Here is a 22151-nt window from a genome sequence, read left to right on the forward strand (position 1 = left end):
TCTTTTTATTATTTTTTTTTGATCTCTTACTATGCCTAATTTATAAATTAAACTATCATATGTATGTATGTATAGGAAATACATAGTATATATAGGGTTTGGTATACTATCTATGGTTTCAGGTATTCACTGGGGGTCTTGAAATGTATCCCCTGTAGATAAGGTGGAACAACTGTATTGTTATCACTCATAAGTAAGCAGGTGCATGAAGGTGAAGCTGCTGCATGTGTTTACATTGGGGTAGGTGATTGGCAAAGGGCCTTTCTTTCATCATCCTTTCTGGTAAGGCACTTATCTTCCTTAAACCTAATAGCCTGGGATTAACTCCAGGTATCCCTCAGCACCAATGGTGGAGAGCCACATGGGTGGGACATTGCAATAAAAGGACGGTCCACAGCAAGCTTGTGTTTCTACAGCTGACCAGAGGAGGAGGAGGAACACTGTGTTCTCACCCCAAAGTAAGTTTTGCTTCAAACCCCACCAGGTTTTCTCCAGACCCTGGGAATCTCCCTAGATTCTGAACCCACAAAACTTGTTAGGATCATTTGTTTCTGGAAACTTTCAGAAGCCAGCAAGGAGTTTGGACCCTGGCCTTTGTCCAGTGCTCCAGATATCACTTTGTTACCAGTCTTGGGTGCTCTCTCATAGCATTTTCATGATGTCTCTTCCAGAACCAGGTCATTATCTTTAACTGAAGTCTTCCAGAGACCATAAGAAGCTGTCCAAAGGTTTGTCCATTCAAGGAAAGGGTTTTCCAAAAGAGAAAGTGTTTTAAGTTGAGTGTTGGTAGGCTCTTTACAGCATTTCTTTTCTACCCACTCCCCTATTTATTTATACATTTATTTCTCAAACCTTTATTGAACACCCCTTGTATGACAGACACTGCTAGGAGCAAGCAATGGTCTCAGTCTGACATACTCCCAACTTCACAGAAATATGCACTTCAGAAGACATATTAGGGGGCTCCTAGCACAGTGCCTGACATACAGAATTAAGAAAGGGTACACTCTTTCCAGCCGGCGCCAAGCCATGGGCATCTCTCGGGACAATTGGCACAAGTGCCGCAAGACCGGGGGCAAGAGGAAGCCCCACCACAAAAAGCAAAAATATGAGCTGGGACGCCCTGCTGCCAACACTAAGATTGGCCCCCACTGTATACACACAGTTCGTGTGCGGGGAGGCAACAAGAACTACCGAGCCTTAAGGCTGGACGTGGGCAACTTCTCCTGGGGCTCAGAGTGTTGTACACGGAAAACAAGGATTATTGATGTTGTCTACAATGCATCCAACAACGAACTGGTCCGCACCAAGACCCTAGTAAAGAACTGTATTGTGCTCATTGACAGCACACCGTACCGGCAGTGGTATGAGTCTCACTATGCACTGCCCTTGGCCCCGCAATAAAGGGGTCAAGCTGACTCCTGAAGAGGAAGAGATTTTAAACAAAAAGCGATCAAAGAAAATTCAGAAGAAATATGATGAAAGGAAAAAGCATGCCAAAATCAGCACTCTTCTAGAGGAGCAGGTCCAGCAGGGCAAGCTTCTTGCATTTATCGCTTCAAGACCAGGCCAGTGTGGCCGAGCAGACGGCTATGTGCTAGAGGGCAAGGAGCTGGAGTTCTATCTAAGGAAAATTAAGGCCAGGAAAGGCAAATAAATCCTCTTCCCTCCTTTCTTGAAAGCTCGTGCTTCAAAACAAAACAAGCTTGTTTAATAAATGTGTTCTCTGGTAAAAAAAAAAAAAAGAAAGAAAGGGTACCATTACTTTTGTTTGTACGTATTCACAGCACCAGAAACCTCCCCTCCACCGAACTGCCAGAAGTCTTTACCTCTACCTGAATAGGAACCAATGTGAGACCTTCTAGGACATTCTGCAGTGCTGGCTGGCTCTACGCTTGCCTTGGCTTTCCTTGCTGTCCGCCTAATGGCAAGCTTTCTTTTCCTATTACCCCATCTCTTTTCTGCAAGTCATACCTGGTTTTGAACAATACAGCCCTTTATGAAGGAGATCACCTGTCTGTTTCTGTAGCCTTAAGCAAACAGTACTTAAATTTCTGCACAGTACTTGCATAGGAGGGGCTCAGTAAATATTTCTGTGATTAATATTCTCTGAATCTCAGTTTCTTCACCTGTAAAATGAAAGCAATGATCATATCTTCTTTGGAGGATGATTCAAAACCTTAAATAAGCTAAGGTATGCAAGGGACTTAGGACAAGTTATGGTGTTGCCCTGATGTGAATTCCCTCCTTACCTTCACATCAGAGGAATGGCCTCTGTACCTTGACTCATACTTGGGTATTCCCTTCCCCTAGCTGCATGGAGAGTCTGCATGCCACTGTGTGACCTGCACATCGCTGCTTATGAAGATGATGGGGGGCTCTTATGTCCTGTGGTTGGCCTTGGCTTCCTGCATTCTGAGGCTGGCTTCTACAAAGAAGCAAGGTGAGTTGCTCACCTGGTATCTCAGATGCCCTTCAATACCTGGGGAGTGAGCAGGGAAATGCAGAAAAGGCAGTTCTGGGTCAGTGAGAGTAGGAGAAGATTTGGAAACTAGAAGTCAAGGAGAACGAAAGAAGCCAGAATTAAGTAATTATCCCTCAAAAGGCCAAATCAGAAATTCCTCCAGCAAGGAGAGTGGAAGTCAGTTAACATAACTTCCCAAATCCAGATATGAGGAGATCAGAGAGCCTGGATTTATGAAGATATGTGTAGTCACTCTGTGCCCTGATATTGGCAAGTGATTTCTTCCTCTGGATCCATTTGCCTAACTGTAAAATGAGGGGGCTACATTTAGTGATCTCCTGTGGTTCTTAAAGATCTATGAATTGTGCACTTTAAATTTTTATAGAAAGGGTCTCAGGGTCAACACTAGGGTGAAGCCTGTGGAAGATGCTGAGGGAGAGGAGAGGGAGAAACTTAGCTCAAGGCCTCACTTGGAAAAATTTAGTGTGTGCAGGAAATAATGCAACAAAACAAGTGCAGAGACTCCTTTCCTTAAAACAAGCACATACATAAGCAAGCCTTGAAAATCTTTTTCTAAAATTTTCTCTAATATATATCATAAGCATGTGATCCTGCATACATACTGAGTTCATCATTTAGGCACTCATGTTATTCAACAAATCAGGGCTAAGGAAGAGAGCTAGTTTAAATGTCCACTAGGATGTAGGTGCTGTGCTTGGCCTTTTACTCCTGTTATCTCATTTAATACTCTAACAATCCTTTAGAGCTTTATTTCCCTTAGTGGGGCATACATATTTTAAGATGACTGTGGGGGTGCATGGAAAATCCTTAAATAATTTTTTGGTGGCTTTACAATTTTCATAGGTATTAAGCAAATATAACTAGTGCATCATACCTAAGGCATTGGTTATTATTTCTTGGGGTGAAATAAATTTTTTTGAAAAATAATTGAAAAACCATATGAAGCAAACAATGACAGGCAGACAGAAGTGTGACAAACATCATGATTTCAGGTGGCTGGGAGTACTTGAAGTTTGGCAAGCACTAACTCACAGGTGTTATTTTGCAAATGAATCTCAGGGGAATTTAGCCATCTGCCAAGGTCATCCAGCCAGCAGATGGGGAAGTGAATTTAAGCAGAGACTGAGCAGGTCTGTGGTCCCATCTCTTTCATTCTGTCTCTTCATACATCACAATCCCTGAATCTGGTAAAAACCATGAGGTCAATAATCAGAAATGGTCTTGTTAAATCAGTGGTTCTCAACTGGGGGCAATTTTGCCCTCCAGGGCACATTTGGCCAAGTCTGGAGATGATAAGGAAAGGAGAGCACTACTGACATCTAGTGAGAAGAGGTTAGGAACGCTGCTAAATATCCTTCAACACACAGGATGGTCCTACAACATAGTTATCCAGTCCAAAACATTGATAATATCAGGTTGAGAAACCTTGTGTTAGATCTATATCTGATGATAATGGAAAAATCTCTGTGATATATTATGAAAAAAATGCAAGTGGGAAAAAAAGCTGTATGAAATTAAACCCATTAAAAAAAACTATATTTTAAACATATGCATACAATGGGTCTGAAGACTTCAACAAATTTATGGTTACTTCTGAGGATGGAAGGAACTTATGAAAACTTTTATTTCTATCTTATTTACTTTAATGGCATTTGAGCTTTTTCCAATGAACCTGTATTATATTTATAATGAGGAAAACAAATACTGGTCAGACAGGGCTGCAGCATGTGATTAAATAAGGGAGCACTGCACAATTTTAGGGAGGGGCTGTTGCCAGTGGAAACCAGGCTCTTCCACAGGATTGTGAAGAAAACATTCCAAGGACCCATTCACAGAAGACTGAAGTATGGCAAATTTTATTTGAGTATAAACAGAAGCAGCCCCCTGCATTTGCAATATCCCATCTCCCTTTGTCTCACAGTGGAAAATCAGGGTCAAAGAGTCAATGTCCAGAGATCCTGTGCCATATTAAAGCTCAGTTCAGTCCAGCATCTGGCTTGTGTTCCCTGCTTCAATCCGTTTTTGTGCTGAGGTGTTCAGATTCCCACCTGGAGCCTGCACATGGAATCTATGTGGCCATCTACTATGCAAGGTCACATGGCTATGGAGAGAGGACATGTGAATGCATGGGGTGAGTGCAGTTCCTGAGTGAGAGAAAGACAAAGGGAGAGAGAGAGCTTCTTTGTTCTCCTGGGATTTTATGAGCTGGCATTTAGGATGACTGGGTGCTTTTCCAAATGACCAATCAAATTTCTAAGTTTTTGCAGAGTTTGGATGCATCCACTCCCCCTAGGTAGATTTACAGGCCTCTATGATTAAGCATCTCCCCATGCACCTCCTCAACAATCCAGTACCAGAGTAGGGAAGGGAGAAATGTTTATCTCCTTAGTGAAGTAATGTTATTGATACCCTGAGGTGTGAAGCTGTAGTTTACCGGTGAAGCAAACAGGCTTATGCTCTCCAGTTTATTAAGCTCAATGTCTAATTCCCTTTGCTCCACTTTTCTTAAAATAATTAGCTAACTACCTATGGTAAGAAAGTTTGATCGGTCACTTGGAAAAACATCTGGTCCATCCCAAAACTAAAGTAATATAATCCCAGGGAAACAGAAGTTCTCTTTTTCCCATTTTTTTTTTGTTTTTGTTCTATTACAGTTGTCCCATCTTTCTCTCATTGCTCTCTCCTGCGCTGCCCACCTCCCCTATCTCCCAAGTCAATCTCCACCCTGTTGTCCATGTCCATGGGTCATTTACATTAGTTTCTTGACTAGACCTTTCTCCTTCTTTTCCTCTTTCTCCCCCTCCCCTCTTGTCACTGTCACTCTGTTCCTATTTCCATGCCTCTGGTTCTACTTTGCTCATCTGTTTTGTTCATTAAGTTCCTGTATTAAGTGAAATCACATGGTATTTTTCTTTTGCTACCTGGCTTATTTAACGAAGCATAATACTCTCCAGTTCCATCCATGCTGTCACAAAAGGCAGGATTTCTTTCTTTCTGCTGCATAGAATTCCATTATGTAAATGTACTAGTTTTTTTTGTTTGTTTGTTTGTTTTTAATCCACTCATCAACTGATGGGCACTTAGGCCACTTCCAGCATTTGGCTATTGTAAATAGCATTGCTATGAACATCATAAGGGTGCATAGGTTCTTCTGAATTGGTGTTTCAGGATTCTCTGGGTATAATGTTAGCAGTGGAATTGCAGGATCAAAAGGCAGTTCCATTTTTAGTTTTTTGAGGAAATTCCAAACTGTTCTCCACAGTGACTGCACCAGTCTGCATTCCCCCGAAAAGTGCACTAGGGTTCCCTTTTCTCCGCATCCTCGCCAACACTTGTTGTTTGTTGATTTGTTAATCATGGCCATTCTGACTGGTTTGAGGTGGTATCTCATGGTTTTAATTTGCATCTCTCTGATGGCTAGTGATGTTGAGCATTCTTTCATGTGCCTGTGGGCCGTCTGTCTGTCCTCCTTGGAGAAGTGTCTGTTCAGGTCCTTAGCCTCTTTCTTTCTTTCTTTCTTTCTTTCTTTCTTTCTTTCTTTCTTTCTTTCTTTCTTTCTTTCTCTTTCTCTTTGTGTCTATCTTTGTCTCTGTCTCTCCCACATGGTAATGCATTCTCCTGTGCATTCACCTGGGAGCACATGACCATGTGGCATCTAGCAACTATCAGGGCCCAAGGAAGATTGCATGGGCAAGAAAATGACTAAGCTTTAATATGAAACAGAAACTCTGTACCCTCTCTTTTGCTTTGGCCTTGATGAGAACATGGTTGAACTCTTTCCATGGTGGGACAAACAGAAATAAAAAATTGGAAACCAGAGGTCTATTTTCAATTGGCCACACCATAATCTCCCATGATTGGGTCCTTGGAATGCTTTCCTCATGATCCCTTGGAAAAGCCACCAAGCTCAATGTGTGGTGTAGAGATCTGATGTTCTTAATGCCTATAAAATACTGCAAAACAGCCTCATTATTATTCTGACCCCAAGCTGTTGAAGGCTTATGTTTAATTAATAGCTATGTGCCTTTTTAGGGTTCTTAGCACATCTAGAACAGAGTGTGTCTGGGGATAAAGATATTGTAGGCTCTGGGGTTTCTCAGTAAACTCAAACACACTATTGCTTTCCAGGTTACAGAAATGCCACCAGCATCAGTTCCTATGGTCTGGATTTGGAGTGTGGCACTCCAGGGGCTCCAGAACCCCCCCTCTGTTTTGACTCCTGCCAGAACTACACCCACCTGGATGATCCCTCTCGAAGCACAGAGAACACAGAAAGAGGCCAGAAGTGTGACAGGGACCTGCATGGCTGGTTCCGCTTTGTGGGAGGAGGAGGAGTCAGAATGCCAGAGACCTGTGTCCCAGGGTACAGATGCCAGACTGATGCTCCCATGTGGCTTAATGGAACCCACCCAATCCTTGGGGAAGGCACTGTCACCCGCACTGCTTGTGGCCACTGGTCAGGCAACTGCTGCTACTGGAACACTAAGATTCATGTGAAGGCCTGCCCGGGTGGGTACCACGTGTACTGGTTGGATGGCAGCCCTGCATGTAACCTGAGGTATTGCACAGGTGAGTAGCAGAGACCTCAGAGGCAGCTGTATGACAGGGTAAGTGGAGCAGGTTAGAAGGAGACTAAGCAGAACAGCCTGAACCCAGCTCTTGCCAGTTACTGCCCAGCTGGAAAATCACCCAAGGATTACTATCTCTTCCAACATCTCTAAACCAGAAATTCCATTTCTAGGATGAGATCACCTGATATACACAGGTTTCATCTGATGTTCAAAAGTAGAGTGTTCCTATGAAAGCTTTTATAAGTCAAAATGAGGTAAAGCAAAGAAGCAATTACCATTAATTTATATGGAAAAAATTTGAAGCATTTTCAGACCCCAAAGATAACCTGCCAAATCATACCAAATGTGTTTGATTACATCCAGTTTTATATTAAGCATAACACATTTACAAACTTTCTTAGGCTTTTCAGATACCTTATGACACATGTTGCTAATGGATCCACAAAATAAGTGGACATAAAGTACAGATGTTCACAGACACAATTCAGGGCAACAGTGGCTTGATGCTGAGATGCTGAGTGTGGTTCTTGGGAAAGAAGCTTGGTGGGGCCACTCTTGCTGCTTGGGTATGCACTATCTCTATAATGGCCACTGCAAAGAAAATTCTGACTGCTGTTTTTGATTTTCACTTTTATGAAAGAAAACTGATTTTTTTCCCATAAGCAAACACATGTACTAATAAAAGTCTTTCATATAAGTGAAAAAAAGTGGATACCTGCACATATTCACATATGTAGCATAATATTAAGAATGAGGCTTGTTTGGGTATAGGTTTCATTTGGGCAATTTGCTTCTCTGAGCTTCAGTTTTCTGATCTGAAAAAAAGTATAATGGCAAAAATAACAACTAACACATAGTGCTCATAATGTCCTTGCCACTATCCTAAGCACTTTAGACTAGTAATTTATTTAATCCACTTGTCAGCTCATAAGATAAATATTATATAATCCTCACAAGATGGGTCTAGGGCAAGAGAGATTAAGCAGCTCTCCCAACCTCACAGAGAGCTGGGACTTGAACCCAGCACTCTGCCACCATGCTACTTTGTCTCATACAGTTACCATGAGAATTGAATGAGCTAACACATGGAAAGTACTCAGAACAGTGCCTGACATGTTGTAAGCATTAAGATAGCATTTCACTGGACTGGGAGTCAGGAAATTCAAGGTTGAGGTGTGACTCTTCCACTAAGAACTGCACAACCTCAAGCAGGATTCCTAAGCCCTAGTAGAGTAACAGGGTTGGCTCTGAGGGCCTCAGGTCCTCCCTGCTTTGCATCCTGATCTCCTTTTTCCATGCCTTATTCCCAGACCCCTCTACTTTGGAGAACAGATGTGAGAAGACCTGCCGCCCAGAGGAGGAGTGCATCTCTCTCAATGGCACCTGGAGCTGTTCCTGCAAGCAAGACCTCAATACTTCAGGTGGACAATTCAGCGGCCAGGGCAGTAGGGACCATATTGGGTGGGAGCTGACCTAAGCAGGCACAGAAGGAAAAAGAGAGTATCAGAGGGTCAGGACAAGGTATGGACCACAGTCAGTCGGTATGGAACTAATGTCAGGGAATGTGGGTTCTCAGAGCAACTGGGTTTGCAAGGGTGGAAGGGCGGGGATGCAACAAATTTTCAGGTCTCAGGAAGTAGCTCTGGTGTGTGTGGTCTTGACACATAAGGGACAATGGTACTGAGGACGAGAACTCTGTGAAAGCTATGTTCAAATATCTTACAGAGTTTACATATGAGGGACATGGGCAGACTTCTGTGCCAGTCCTGGATGTGCCATAAAGTAGCTCTGGAGCCTGGGACAAGTCACCTACTCTCTCTGAATCTTAATGTCTTCATCTATAAAATAGGGATGAGATATTTTATACTCACTATAAAGAGCCATTGTGAGAATTAAATCAGAATAGTCCAAATGAGCAGGCTCTGGAGGTGATGAGCTTCTTATCCCAGAGGGTAAGCAGGCAGCAGCAGATGACCAGGAGAAGGGATAGCATAGACAAACCCTAATCTCTCTTAGGACTCTAACAAGAGCCTCTGATTCTTGCCCTTGACACAAACATGCCTTCCTTTGAGCAAACTCCCACTACCTATGGAAGAGAGAGTGTCCTAAACAGAGGGACAAGAATAAGCAGAACATGCTTGGAAAACTGGTTTGGAATGTGGATGGAGTGGTGCTTGTGTGCCTGGCTGGAGCTGTGTGGAGTGAGGGGCAGGAACAGGAAGGGAACAGCCCTGCTCCCAATGGAAACATTGGGTAGATGAGACCCAGGAGGGTCAGTGTGCTTTTCTGGGGTTTGAGCCACCACAGAATCAGATGCTAGGCTTTGCAGACATCCTCCCTGTATCTGGATGGGTTTCAAGGGCATCCTCGACAGGTTTTTGGCTGACTGCTTGAACAAGTGGCCCCTTGTATCTTTATCACGGGCTATTCAGTGGGCTTTTTATCACTTCCAGACACAATCCTTTCATGATTTGGCTTTGGCTTGCTTCTTCATGTTCTACAGCTCCCCCTCCCATTCTAACTAAGTTCCTGTACCTCTGAACAGCCGTCCGTCTCGAGAGACGATGGTGTAGCTTCTTAAGAGTCTATCTGCACCGCCGAGAATGGTTGTGCAGTCCGACTCGGGAGTGACACGGTATCTGTCTCCTCCCGTGTTGAATCGACATCTTGCGATGACGCTGGAGTGTCCTCTCCAGTGGAGCTGAAGCTACAGAGCCTGGGCAGGGTGATATGGAGGGTCTGCTGTTGCCCATGCAGCAGACCCCCCCCTCTCTTCGCAGCTGAAGGATCCAAGGGAAAGACGGAGTCAATACAGCTTGGCTTCAGGTGCACCGCAGGAGTTGCCGGTGTTGACTACAACGTCAAACCGCCTTAGGGACTCCGGCTCCGGATTTTCTGTCGGGGTTTACTCCCTTAGCCTTTCCCCTGAAGAGGTATGCCACAAGGCAGCGGAGGTTTTTTGGAATCAGAGTTTTCCTTCTCTGATGTGCCCTGACTGGAAGATCGAACCAGCGACACTTAGCTCGCAGGCCGACGCTCAATCCACTGAGCCAAACCAGCCAGGGTACCTCCGAACACTGTCTCTATAAACACACTATCTCTCTTTCATGGTCACACTCTGCCTCTGTTCTTCCCTTAATCTGCAATGCCCTCACTTGCTTCACTCAACTGCAAAACTATTACCCCTAGTAAGTTCTAGCCCTCTATGAATTCTCTGACTGACCTGACAGACTGAAATAAACCTTCCTCTACACCTAGAACACACACCTATTATCACTTTCATCATACTGCATCATAATAAGTGGTTGGCATGTTGGTTTTACAGAAGACTGAAAAATCCTCACGGACTTGGTTCATGTTTCCTTTATTTTTGTGTTAAGTATACTCAGCACATGGGGAAGCTCATTAGTAAATGAATGTTGAATCAATGCATTCATGAATACAATAAAAATTATATTTCTCTTACCTTACTATCTCTCTCCCTTATCAGAATATTAGCTCTATCAGTTTGAATTTTGTCAGTTTTGATAATCATTGTATACCCTGAGTTTAGAATAGTACTAGACACAGAGTAGAGTCTCAAGAAGTATCTGTAGAATAAATGTGTGAAGGAGCAAACAAACAAAATAACAGATGAATGAATGAATGCATGCAATGGCTCTGAACCAGGTCAAATGTGCTAGCTTTCCAAAGCCAGGAAGTGGGAATAGTGTATCTAGCTTCGATTCTAGTCTGGAAGATGAGACAGTCCTGATTATCCAGAGACCCTCATTGCTAAGGGGAACTAGACATGTGCACTAAATGTGCACATAGGATGTTTGACAATCTTAGACCAGGGCTTTCTTTGTCAACCCTGTCTACTGCAAGTCCAGGCACAATTTCCACCTGGTTGTAAGCTCCCTTTAGTCTACCTTACCTCCTGATGAGCACAGTAGCTTTTCGAACAACAGGCAATGTGGACTGCGCTCACTGCTTCCAGACCCCATCCTCTTGACTTTCCAGATATCCACAGTTTGCAGCCTCAGCTGGACTGTGGGGCCATGGAGATCAAGGTGTCACTGGACAGGTGCAGGCTGGAAGGCCTGGGTTTTGGAGATGAGGTCATGGCCTACCTGCAGGACCCGAAGTGCAGCAGCATCATGCAAAGAGAGGAGGGGAACTTTATTTCTGTGACCAGCCCTACTCAGGCTAATGTCTGTGGAAACATTCTGGAGGTGAGCAGCATTTACACCACTGCTGCCAGAGATAGGGAACTGGACTGGTGGGACCATCTCAATAGCTGAGACCTTGAGTAAGTCTGTCTGGGTCTCTAGGTGTATGTGAAATTATACATATTGGTCCATGTGAAGAGCTTAAGCTTAGAACAGGTCCGATGCTTGAGCTGGAGAAATCCAAGCAATGATTGTGTTTATTTTAATTTGGGGTTATATAGAAGTGATTGGCAGAGGAGCAGTATGGCGGTTCCTAACTTGTTCCCAGACAGTAATTTTTTGATCTGGGGTCTGCACTCCACTTCCCATATAATGTCAGTGCCACTGGGGGAGGAGGCCCACTTGCCACATTGAGATCAGAAAGCAAGGTTGCAGCATGATTAAAAGCCCTAGACTGTAGAGTTAGAAAGAACAGACCTGAGTTCCAGACACATTTATGCACATGTCCACATAAACATATATGTGGTATTGTTTTTTACCAAAGAGAAATGAAACTCATGCCATCTACAAAAACACCCTCTCCTTGGTCAACGACTTCATCATCAGAGACACCAAAGTCAATATCAACTTCCAGTGTGTCTACCCGCTGGACATGAGAATCAGTCTCCAAACTGCCCTGCAGCCCATTGTAAGGTATGGCACATGACATTGATCATACTCAGTTTATGCACAGCTTATGATATCTGTCCACAGGATGCTACCTACCTTCTCCAGGATCTTCCATTCTTCTGATTGTTCATTGTACAAAATTTGTTGATTGCATATTAAAGTTCAATGCAATAGGCAGACATAAACTATTTTGTGGATATTAAAGATTACTTTGAAGCAATGTAGCAACTTGAAACAGTGTTAATTAAATATACTAAGGAATAAAAACATATGACAATTTTATTTATTTTGAGTAAGAAAGGCATTAAACAACTAATTACATCAGTAATTATCATATGATCTCACCTAATACAGGACACTAATGAACAAAACAAACAAATGAGCAAAATAGAACCAGAGGCATTGTAAACAAGGAACAGACTCACAGTGACCAGAGGGGAGAGGGGTGGGAAAGGGGGTAAAGAAGGGGAATGGTCTAGTCAAAGAACTAGTATAAATGACCCATGGACATGAACAACATGGTGGGGATTGACTGTGGGAGAGGGGGAGGTGGGTGGAGCAGGGGATAGCAAAGGGGGAAAAATGGGACAACTGTAATAGAAAAATAGAAAAAAATAATAATAATTACATGTGAGATGAATGCAATGTAGGAGAAATATGCGGTGCTGTGGGGTTGGGAAGCAAGGGTTACTGACCTAATTGTAGAGTATCGGGGGGGTTGGTGGAAGAAAGAAGGTTTCCCTGGAGATGTGGGATTTAAGGTAGATCAGCTTTGATTAGATAAACATTCATCAGAAATAGAACCAAATAGCAATTTTGGTAGGATTCCATTCAGGCAGGGGTTTTTGTCTGTTCCCCTTCCCACTTTGTATCACCATACCAGGAAGGAGGCCCTATTAAATGAGTTGTTCAATATTCTTAGACTTGCCAGAGGACTTTATGAGGGTATCAGAAATCCAGTGTGCCCTTCCCATCCCCTCATTGCCCCGTGTCTTCCAGAATGGCAGGATTAGGATTACATATTTTCTAATTTCATGATTCTTAAGACTGTAGTGTTGGGGCCCAAGATTCATAAAAAATAGAAATTAAAGCCATTAATCTTGTTAAAGTTGGCATATTACTGAAGATTGTGAGGTTGAGAGACGAGATCTGCTGCTAAGCATTGTGACCCCATATACCTGGTGCTAAGCACCACTTTACAGGTAAAAGAGCACAGAAGTATGCACTTGGAGTGAAGGAGATGTGTGTGATCCATGAGGCAGGGAGAACTGGTGAATAACCTGGAGACAGACAAGATCATCTATTTGTCAAGTTTGGTGCTTGGAAGATAGTAAATGCTGATTTAAATGACTAATTCAATAGTGTCTTTAAGTATCAACACATGCTTTCACCTTCACAACCTTAAACACAAGTGGGTCTTGATTTATTTTGTTCTCATGGGTCAAAACCTGATGGTTCCACTCTTGCCATTTTCCTTCTCTCAGTTCCATGAACATCAGCGTGGCTGGAGAGGGAGACTTTACTGTCAGGATGGCCCTCTTCCAAGACCAGAACTATACGTTGCCTTATGAAGGGGCTGCAGCTGTGCTTTCTGTTGAATCCATGCTCTATGTGGGTGCCATCTTGGAGAGAGGAGACACCTCCCGGTTTAACCTGCTGTTGAGGAACTGCTATGCCACACCCACTAAAAACAAGACTGATCCTGTAAAATATTTCATCATCAGAAACAGGTATCAAATACTTGTGGGGTTATCTTTTGGGGGAAAAAAGATCACCTCAGTCCTGCCTGACAGTTAAATTGGCTTATCTCTTTTGGAAAATAATTTGATGTTACATTTTATGACCATACCCTTTGACCCAGGAATATTACGCCTTAAATTGTAGCCTAAAGCATTAATACAAAGTAAGTGGGCAAGGTAAAGAAATGTCAATTATTTTTTCATTTCTGTATTCTTTATAACTTTGGCAACAGGTTCATTGTTCAAAATGGGGGCTCTATTAAATAATGATGGACTGTTAAACAAATGTTAACACTGATTTATCAACATGAAAACAGTATTATTAATGTTAACTGGCAAAAACAAAGGGAAATGCATATCTGTAGATCATTATTCAAACCATGGAATAATACTAGCTAATGTTTATCATTGAGTTTGTCTGTGTGCCAAGTACTGTATGAAGCAGTGTTCTTGGATTATCTCACTAAGTGGTCATATCAATCCTAGGAAGTGCAAATTCCTGTCTCTATAGATAAAACAAGTAGAGCTGAGGAAGATTAAGTAATCTGCTCTGGGTCAATTATCTGGAAAGTGGGTTGGGCTGAAATTTGAAACCATTCTGTCTCAATCTAGTGACTATGCTCCAAAAAACTTAAACTATGTAGGCTTATGAATAACATCTTGGAGAACACCTAGAAAAATAAAGTCAAAGTTGTCAGGATGAAGGGAACCTGGGAAGCTCTGGAATTTTCTCTGTTGCTGTTTTTATACTGGACACAGATAAAGATGTAGTCTAGGGACTCAGGCTCCCTGAGCTATTCTAGAAATTTGACCCTTGCTTCTATCACCCTCCCAGCTGCCCAAATCAACATGATTCAACTATCTATGTGGAGGAGAATGGGGTATCCTCTGAAGGCCGGTTCTCAGTTCAGATGTTCATGTTTGCTGGAAATTATGACCTAGTTTTCCTGCATTGTGAGATTCATCTCTGTGATTCTCTTAATGAACAGTGTCAGCCAGTGAGTATCTCTTTGGACTTCACTATTCAGAGTCTTACATGGGGCCTTTTATCTGGCAAATGGAAAGAAGAAAGGAAGAGAGAAAGAGAAAAGGAAATTAAAGAGATGAAGAAATGGATGGGTAAATAAATGGGAGGGAATGAGAGAAAGAGGAGAGAAAGGAAGATGAATAGATGTATTTTAAGCCTCCAAAAAGCCCATGCATAAGCAATTATTGTTTTCCTACCTGAAGGGCCCTGTCCATCAGGTTACCTTGTCATAAGACATATTTTAGATGATTATAATAATAGTTGCCCTTTTTAGTGCTTACTCTGTGTCAAGCACTGTGCTGGAACTTTCATGTGCATTGTTTTATTTAATTCTCTTAACCTTTTAAGTAGACTCTTTTATTGACCCAATTCTACAGTGAGAAAACCGAGGCTCAGAGAAGTCTCTTGCCCGAAGGCTATACAGCTACCAAGTAACAGAGCAGGGATGTGTCCCAGCTGTGGTGCAATTCCAGTGCCCATGGCCTTTACCCCTTTTTGACACTGCCTATTCATAGTTCACATTTGTTAAGTGTTTATTATGTGATTGCATGTTGCAAACATACCTCAGTTTAACCTTCCCACTCAGGAAGGTACTATTTAATAATAGTAGAGAGGTGAGATCATTTGTCCCAAATTAGTCAGCTAAGAGACAGTGGAGATGTGATTTTAACCCAGGCTTGTTGCACATGACATTAAGAATACTCTATATTGACATAACCTCAGCATCAGTTATGACCATATGGTGTGTGTGCCTCATTCTTGGGCCATACCTGAATAGAAATCATCTTTTATATCTTGATGTCATGAGAACTCTCCATCCCCACAGTTTTGCTCAAGAAGTCAGTTCCGCAGTGAAGCAGTGGCAATCAACCCAGACCTGGTACTAGATTTGGGACCCATCACTAGGAAAGGTAAGTGGCCAAGTCCTGGTGACAAACCCAATGCTCAAGTGCTAACAGTAAACCACAAGTGCCTGGACTCACCAGCCTAACAATGTCGAGGCTTTTCTGTCTCCTCAATGAAGCCTCAATCAGTGAATCTATCCATGAGGTACTCTGGGTAATGATAACAGCACTTTTCATTTGAGCTGGGCCTCCCCTGTGCTAGAGACCAGGTTAAGCATTCAGTATCCATTGACTCACTTTATCTGACTGTGTCCATTTTACAGGTGAGAAACAAAAGCTCAAAGAGGTTAAGTGATTCATCCAAGATACCCAGCTTGTGAACAGCTGGAGTTAGTATTAAACCTAGCTTGTCTGATTCCAAAGCATGTGTCATTTTCCTTATGTCTCCTGTCAGGTCCCCATAACTCTGTCCCTTAGGGGTGAAGGCTTAATTCTAACCCAACTTTGTTTTCTGAAGAATGACTGCTTCTCAAAACCCATTACAGTATTCTAGAACATGATGTAGAGAAAACTTCCCAACTGCTCCTCAAATTTTCATCCATCCTGCCTATGGGCTAGTGGTACTGTCATGGTTTTTTATTCTCACTGGAACGGAGGAGTCAAAAAACCCCAAAGAATAAAAGTATTTTTTTGCCCTAAAAAAGTAGGATACAGTAATGTTCGTCGTCGTCGGCAGCCGTCCGTCTCGAGAGACGATGGTGTAGCTTCTTAAGAGTCCATCTGGACCGCCGAGAATGGCTGTGCAGTCCGACTCGGGAGTGACATGGTAGTATCTGTCTCCTCCCGTGTTGAATCGACATCTTGCGATGACGCTGAAGCTACAGAGCCTGGGCAGGGTAATATGGAGGGTCTGCTGTTGCCCATGCAGCAGACCCCCCCTCTCTTCGCAGCTGAAGGGTCCAAGGGAAAGACGGAGTCGATACAGCTTGGCTTCAGGTGCGCTGCAGGAGTTGCCGGTGTTGACTACAACGTCAAACCGCCTTAGGGACTCCGGCTCCGGATTTTCTGTCGGGGTTTACTCCCTTAGCCTTTCCCCTGAAGAGGTATGCCGCAAGGCAGCGGAGGTTTTTTGGAGTCAGAGTTTTCCTTCTCTGATACAGTAATGTTATTGTAGTAGTAATAACATAACACTTTGTGGCTGGCATTGTGCAAACCACATTTATACGCATTATCACATAGAATTTTCACAACAGTATAAGGAAGTAAACATGATTACGACTTTCATTCTACAGATGAGTTACTAAGGCTGTCTTGCAAAGAAGACTCTGCCCTGAATTGTCCTACCCCGAGTCCTCAACTGGAAGTCTCATGTGGTGTTACAGGGTAGCTAGGGAATTAGGAACTTCCACTTTGAACCAAACAGATTGGGGTTCAAATCCCAGCTCTGCTACTTACTAGCAAAGATAACCTGGCAAGTTTCTTGACATCATTGTGCCTTAGTCTTTCCATCTGTCAATGAGTATGAGAATACTCTTAGGTGGGTTAAGTTTGCAGTGCATGAAATGTGTTTATAGATAGGTACCTGCCAAATATCAGATGCCTGCACAATGTGGTAGCCAGGTCCAGGAGAACACGGAACAACTATGGCCATAGTACCTCAACTACTGGAGCATGGCTGAGGAAACCCTCACTTTCTGCTTTTGTTGCCAGGTGCCTCATCTCTTGGTGTCAAGAATGGAACCCCCAACACTTCAGGTACCTCACTTTCTCCTGCCTTTCCCACCCCCCTCCTAATACTCTCTCCTTCCTCTTCTAAATTTGGTACACATCCAATTGAACCCGTTTGGTGAGCAGGCCCTATGCTGGAAACTGTGGACACTAAAATGAATTAGTTTCAATATTAGTTCTGGAAATACAGTCTAGCAGAGGAGCCAATAATTTAGCAACAAATATTTATCAAGTGCCTACCGGGTGCCAGTCATTGTTCTAGGCACTGAAGATATAAGGATGAACAAGAGATCAGGTGCCTTCCCTTAGTGTGGGAAACAGAAAATAGAAAGGTAACAAGCTACTATAGGAAGAAAAGAGGGTGATGTGGTAGAAAGTCACTGGCATAGGTAATAATGCCTTATTAGAAATTTATTTCTGTCAGACATAAATAAAGTCCAGAGGTGAACAATCCAGTATTAGGAGGGCAACACCATAAAGCCATCGAGAATCCAGGATACCTCCAGCTCCCCTTCCACCATCTCAGGGTGTGGCCGAGATGGCAGCCAGAGCTCCAGTCATCATGTCTAGACAGCAGGAGGCAGGAAATGTGAAAGAAGTCACTGAGCATTATGAAACATTCCTGGTGGGCGAAAGAGCCTGGAGAATCGTGGGAGATTGTAAGGACCAGGACTAGAAGTGGCGTTTATGATTTCTACCCACACCCCACTGGCCAGAATCAGTTACAGAGTCCCACCTACCTGCAAAAGAGGCTGAGCAACTGCCTCCCGCTGTGCCAAGGGGAACATGAGAAAGTGGCGCTTAGATAACTTTGCCCCAACCACACAACCCTTTGCCACCTCCCAGGCACTGTAACCCAGACCAGATATTAAGGACACTCTGCCTTTGTCATCCTTGTGTGGCAAAGGGCAGGGGGGCTAGCTCACTTTTGCTGCTGAGTTCCAAAGCCCAATACCTGACAGTCATCCTCCTTGTATTTCAGGGTTCCTGGCCTGTTCTGTGCTTCTCCTGCCTGTCGTCCTGGCTGGGCTTTTCTGAGTTCAGCTAGATTCTGGCCCTCTGGCGATGGCTTCCAGTAACCCTTCAGCTCTGTTGGACCTCTCTCCAAGTCCATAGATGTCTTACTGTTAACAGACTCCAAACTGGGCTGGGTTTGAGGAAATGAAGAGTCTCCCCTTGACTGACACTCTCAGAGTGCCTTTGTATTCCTGTTGGCCTGACTTGGGCTGACTTTCTCATTCTTTTGCAGTTTCTTGAAAGCAAATTTGCTGGGTTCTCTGTGGCTTCAGGCTTTACCTTTGTAACTCCAGAGAAGAGGAGCCATGTCACTGGGGGAAAAGGGAATGGGATGAGCTCCTTAAAGAGGCACCTTCCTTGGCTCCACTTCCTGTTTTGACTGCTGGTTATTTGAACAGGCTGACTCTTGCTTTCATTCATGTCCTCTGATGTATTTCCATCATTGCTTCAATGATTGCCACATGGGAACTTTTTGTAAAGGGGCTGCTTTCAGAGACCCAACTCCAGGAAATATTTGTCCCCATTGCTCCCATGTGCCTCACTACACTGCCAATCTGCTTTGATGTGCCTAGAATTATACAAACTCCCACCCTGGGACCTAGATGCTAGAGGAACAGCTTGACTTGGGTGCAGAGACACTGTCATCCCAGCCGTAAATAGTGGTGCTTTTCCCTTGAAGTGCTAAGCTGGAAGTCTCAATTTTGCTATGAGGATGTAGCAACAGAGCCTGAGAGATGGGTGAAGCCACTTCCTGAAAATCTTGAACCGTCACAAAGCATCCCTTTCCTACAGCTATATATGGGTCCCTCCAAGTTGGCCTCAGGGAAAATGACCAGATAAAGGTCAGACCAAGGTGGGGGTCAGGGTGAGGGAGGAGACTTCCTAACATGTAACCTCATTCAGAGATGGTGTGGTTTCAAGAAACAGAAACTTACTTCAATGAACTCAAAGCAAAAAGTGCACTAATTGCAAAGATACAGAAGCACAAAGTCCCAGGACAGAAGATAAGCCTGGCTGTGCAGGCAAACCCTAGGAACCCAGGCTTGTCTGTCTTTCCATCTTCCACTTTTCCTAAAACCACACACCCTTCATGTCTGCTTATCTTTGTGTATCTCCTTCATTGCCCCCTCTCTCTGAAACTAGCTTTTCTTGTTCTTTTTTTTTTTAATCAGCCCTTGGAGTTTTACATTGCTTCCTGACTCAGGGACCATAGAGACTAACTAGCATCTTGGTATCCCACATCCAGACTGCATCAAGTCTGATTTCCCTGCTTGAGTCTAAGTGTTTTTCCTGGTCCAGTTGTCTGAGGCCAGGTGCATGGTCTCATCTCATATGAACATAGCTGATGGGTCTGACCTGAAGGCGGACAGCCCAAAATGCTACTAAGGTAGTGGCTTCTTTAAGATAGAGAGGTTTCTGGGAGGAATTGCTTCTTGTTTCCCAGTGAGTTAGAGGATTTAGAGCTACTACATTACAAGGGAGGATGTGCACTAGGACAGGACCTGAAAGAAAGGTCAGGACGTCCTAAGTTTTTCCATTCTTTGAGGCTTGAGTGCTGGGATAGCACAAGATTCTCAGACATTTACAGTGGAACCCTTTCTTTAAATACAGCCCTACATAAATATTCAATATGTAGAGGTTAGAAGCAAATACAATCTTGTTGATGTCTTAGCTCTCTGATTCTGTGATTCCTTCCTCCTCAGGCCCTCAAAGGAATTCCATGATTTCTCAAAGGGTTACCAAGGGCAGTTTTGTAACTCTCTGGGACATATGTCCTCTAATAGCTCTTCCACTGTACTACCTAACTCGTTCCAAACCTGCCTAACTAACATCTAGTATCTATCATCTATCTATTTATCTATCAGCTATCTACCAACTATCATCTATCTCCTGTTTTATCTTTATCTCTCCATCTATCTATCCTCTAGTTAGTTAGTTACAGCTTTTTGATTTCTACTAATGGGCATGCTGTATGAGTAACAATGGCTGAATGTCCAGTCTACTTCATTCATTCAATCAACACTAATTTGTTGAACAACTTGTTATGTCCCAGGTCCAAAGACCTGGGTAAAATGATCAAACAGTCTCTGCCCTTAGAGGTTCAAATCTTGTGGAACACAAACACACAGAGAGACTCACAGGCATATCACAATCAGGCACACATACCCAATTACCTTCAGGACTCGTATACCCATACGAAGATACCTATTCTAAAAGATATGTATGTATATCAACCTTGCATGCCTAGAGACCCACACAGATCCTCACCTGGACCCACTAGCCTAGTTACTTACATATTTATTGCCACAAATAACTTAGTAACAGTCAATGTCTTGAACATGTTCTGTGCACCAAGCAGTATTCTAAGTGTGTTATGAGTACTATAGCATTTCAATCTCACATTAGGTATTAAAGTAGGTACTATTATTATCCCAATTTAGAAATCAGTAAACAAAGTTTAAGGAAATTAATTACTCACTCAAGGGCCTATAGCTTTTAAATGATGGATTCAGGGTTTAAGCCCAGGCAGCCTGAATTAGGAAAATATGCTTTTAACTAGACAATGTATTCTACCTCTGTCTATACACAACACACAGACACTCATATATTCATAAATGTACCACTATACGTATATGCACCCACTAGTATGTAGGCACATGGAAACATATACATATGCATTGATACATGTGGACAGATAACAGATTTACCAACACAGAGGACCTCATAAATACACAGGCATTGACATTCATGGACACACAGATGTTAACATATGCACACTGACTTATGCATGTACACCTTAGTACAGAAAAAACAGTGACACTCATATTCTATGATACACACATACTGTGTGTATACATACCTACAAGAAACAGAACCTGGATAGAGTTCCCAAAGGCCAAGACTCCGGCCATGTTTCCCCTCCCATTAAATGTCCTCTTCTCCATCTCCTATTCCTCCCCAGTGAAAATAGGCTCTGGACCCAGAGTCTGGAATTTATGGGGTAGAAGGATGATGGAGATGTGAGAAGGAACTTGACCCCCATTTAGGAAAACTAGCATCTCTGTCCTGAGGGCCCATCAAGAAGTGGTGTGTAGAGGATTACAGACAGGTAGGGCAGCCTGGCTTAGCTGCTCAGGAGAGTAAAACAATGTAAGACTGAGACAGACACTAAAGCATGATGCAGAGACAGGGTAATTCAGCCCAGCCTGGAAAAGAGGAAAGTATTTCATCCCAGGGAGTTTAGTTCCTTCATTTTCCAGATGGAAAAAAAGAGAAGTGACATGCTTATTCTTAATTCTATAAGGGATCCTGTAAGTCGTGCTATAACCAGCTGGACATGATGGGGAGGGCAGGGAGAAAGAAGAAATGCCAGTCAATCTAGTTTATTTCATAATCTCTCCCCATGTCCTTCTTATTCTCCAACTTCTTTCTCCTGTGAAGGGCTAGATATCATCCTTTCATTATCTTCATCCTGTTTAAAACTCTACTAAATCCATCCAATTCCTTCAACTCCATTGACCCTGATATTTTCTAAGCTGCTGTCCTCTGTTACTTGGACCCCCAAGTAGCTTTCCAAATTGTCTTTCTCCACTATCAATCTTCTCCATTGCTTCTCTACTGTACAGCTAATGAGCATTTAAAGCAAACTCACTTTGCTCTTTAAATCCTTCCAGCAGCTTCTTACCTTCTGTGGGATGAGGTTGCCTTGCCAGCTGATAGACAGTGTCCTCCACCACCTGAGCCTTGCTTGTTTTCTGATTTTAATCTCACACATATCTCCTTCATACTGTTAGATCTCATTACTTGAGTTCAGCTAAAAAAAAATTCAGAGCCAAGAACTCTGGCACAAGAAGTTTATTTAGAAAGTCACATAAGTAGAAGGAGTGGGTCAGCTGGGCTGCATGGACTTAGGAAATAA

At 43.1% G+C, this 22151-nt stretch overlaps 1 protein-coding gene and 1 pseudogene across 1 annotated transcript; both read left to right on the plus strand.

Moving 5' to 3' along the window:
• Positions 1-421: 421 nt before the first annotated feature.
• GP2 (glycoprotein 2) lies at positions 422-18647 on the plus strand. The gene is made up of 11 exons (XM_090277791.1): positions 422-458; positions 2314-2443; positions 6614-7054; positions 8367-8477; positions 11059-11270; positions 11752-11900; positions 13361-13606; positions 14451-14613; positions 15469-15553; positions 17198-17242; positions 18198-18647. Exons 2-11 carry the CDS (start codon positions 2362-2364, stop codon positions 18251-18253), a joined length of 1590 nt encoding a protein of 529 aa, XP_090133917.1. The 5' UTR covers positions 422-458; positions 2314-2361; the 3' UTR covers positions 18254-18647.
• On the plus strand, positions 1030-1673 carry LOC150009816 (small ribosomal subunit protein eS8 pseudogene; annotated as a pseudogene).
• Positions 18648-22151: the final 3504 nt, after the last annotated feature.

Source organism: Furipterus horrens, unplaced genomic scaffold (genome assembly GCF_987537825.1).
Source record: "Furipterus horrens unplaced genomic scaffold, mFurHor1.1.pri manual_scaffold_5, whole genome shotgun sequence".
Classification (NCBI taxonomy): domain Eukaryota; kingdom Metazoa; phylum Chordata; class Mammalia; order Chiroptera; family Furipteridae; genus Furipterus; species Furipterus horrens.

Excerpts from the sequence above, each read along its gene's own strand:
- GP2 (XM_090277791.1), top strand. The coding sequence starts at position 2,362 with ATGAAGATGATGGGGGGCTCTTATGTCCTGTGGTTGGCCTTGGCTTCC. Across the intron at positions 11,271-11,751 it reads TCTGTGGAAACATTCTGGAG|AGAAATGAAACTCATGCCAT; the intron begins GTGAGCAGCATT and ends TTTTTACCAAAG. Across the intron at positions 17,243-18,197 it reads TGGAACCCCCAACACTTCAG|GGTTCCTGGCCTGTTCTGTG; the intron begins GTACCTCACTTT and ends CTTGTATTTCAG.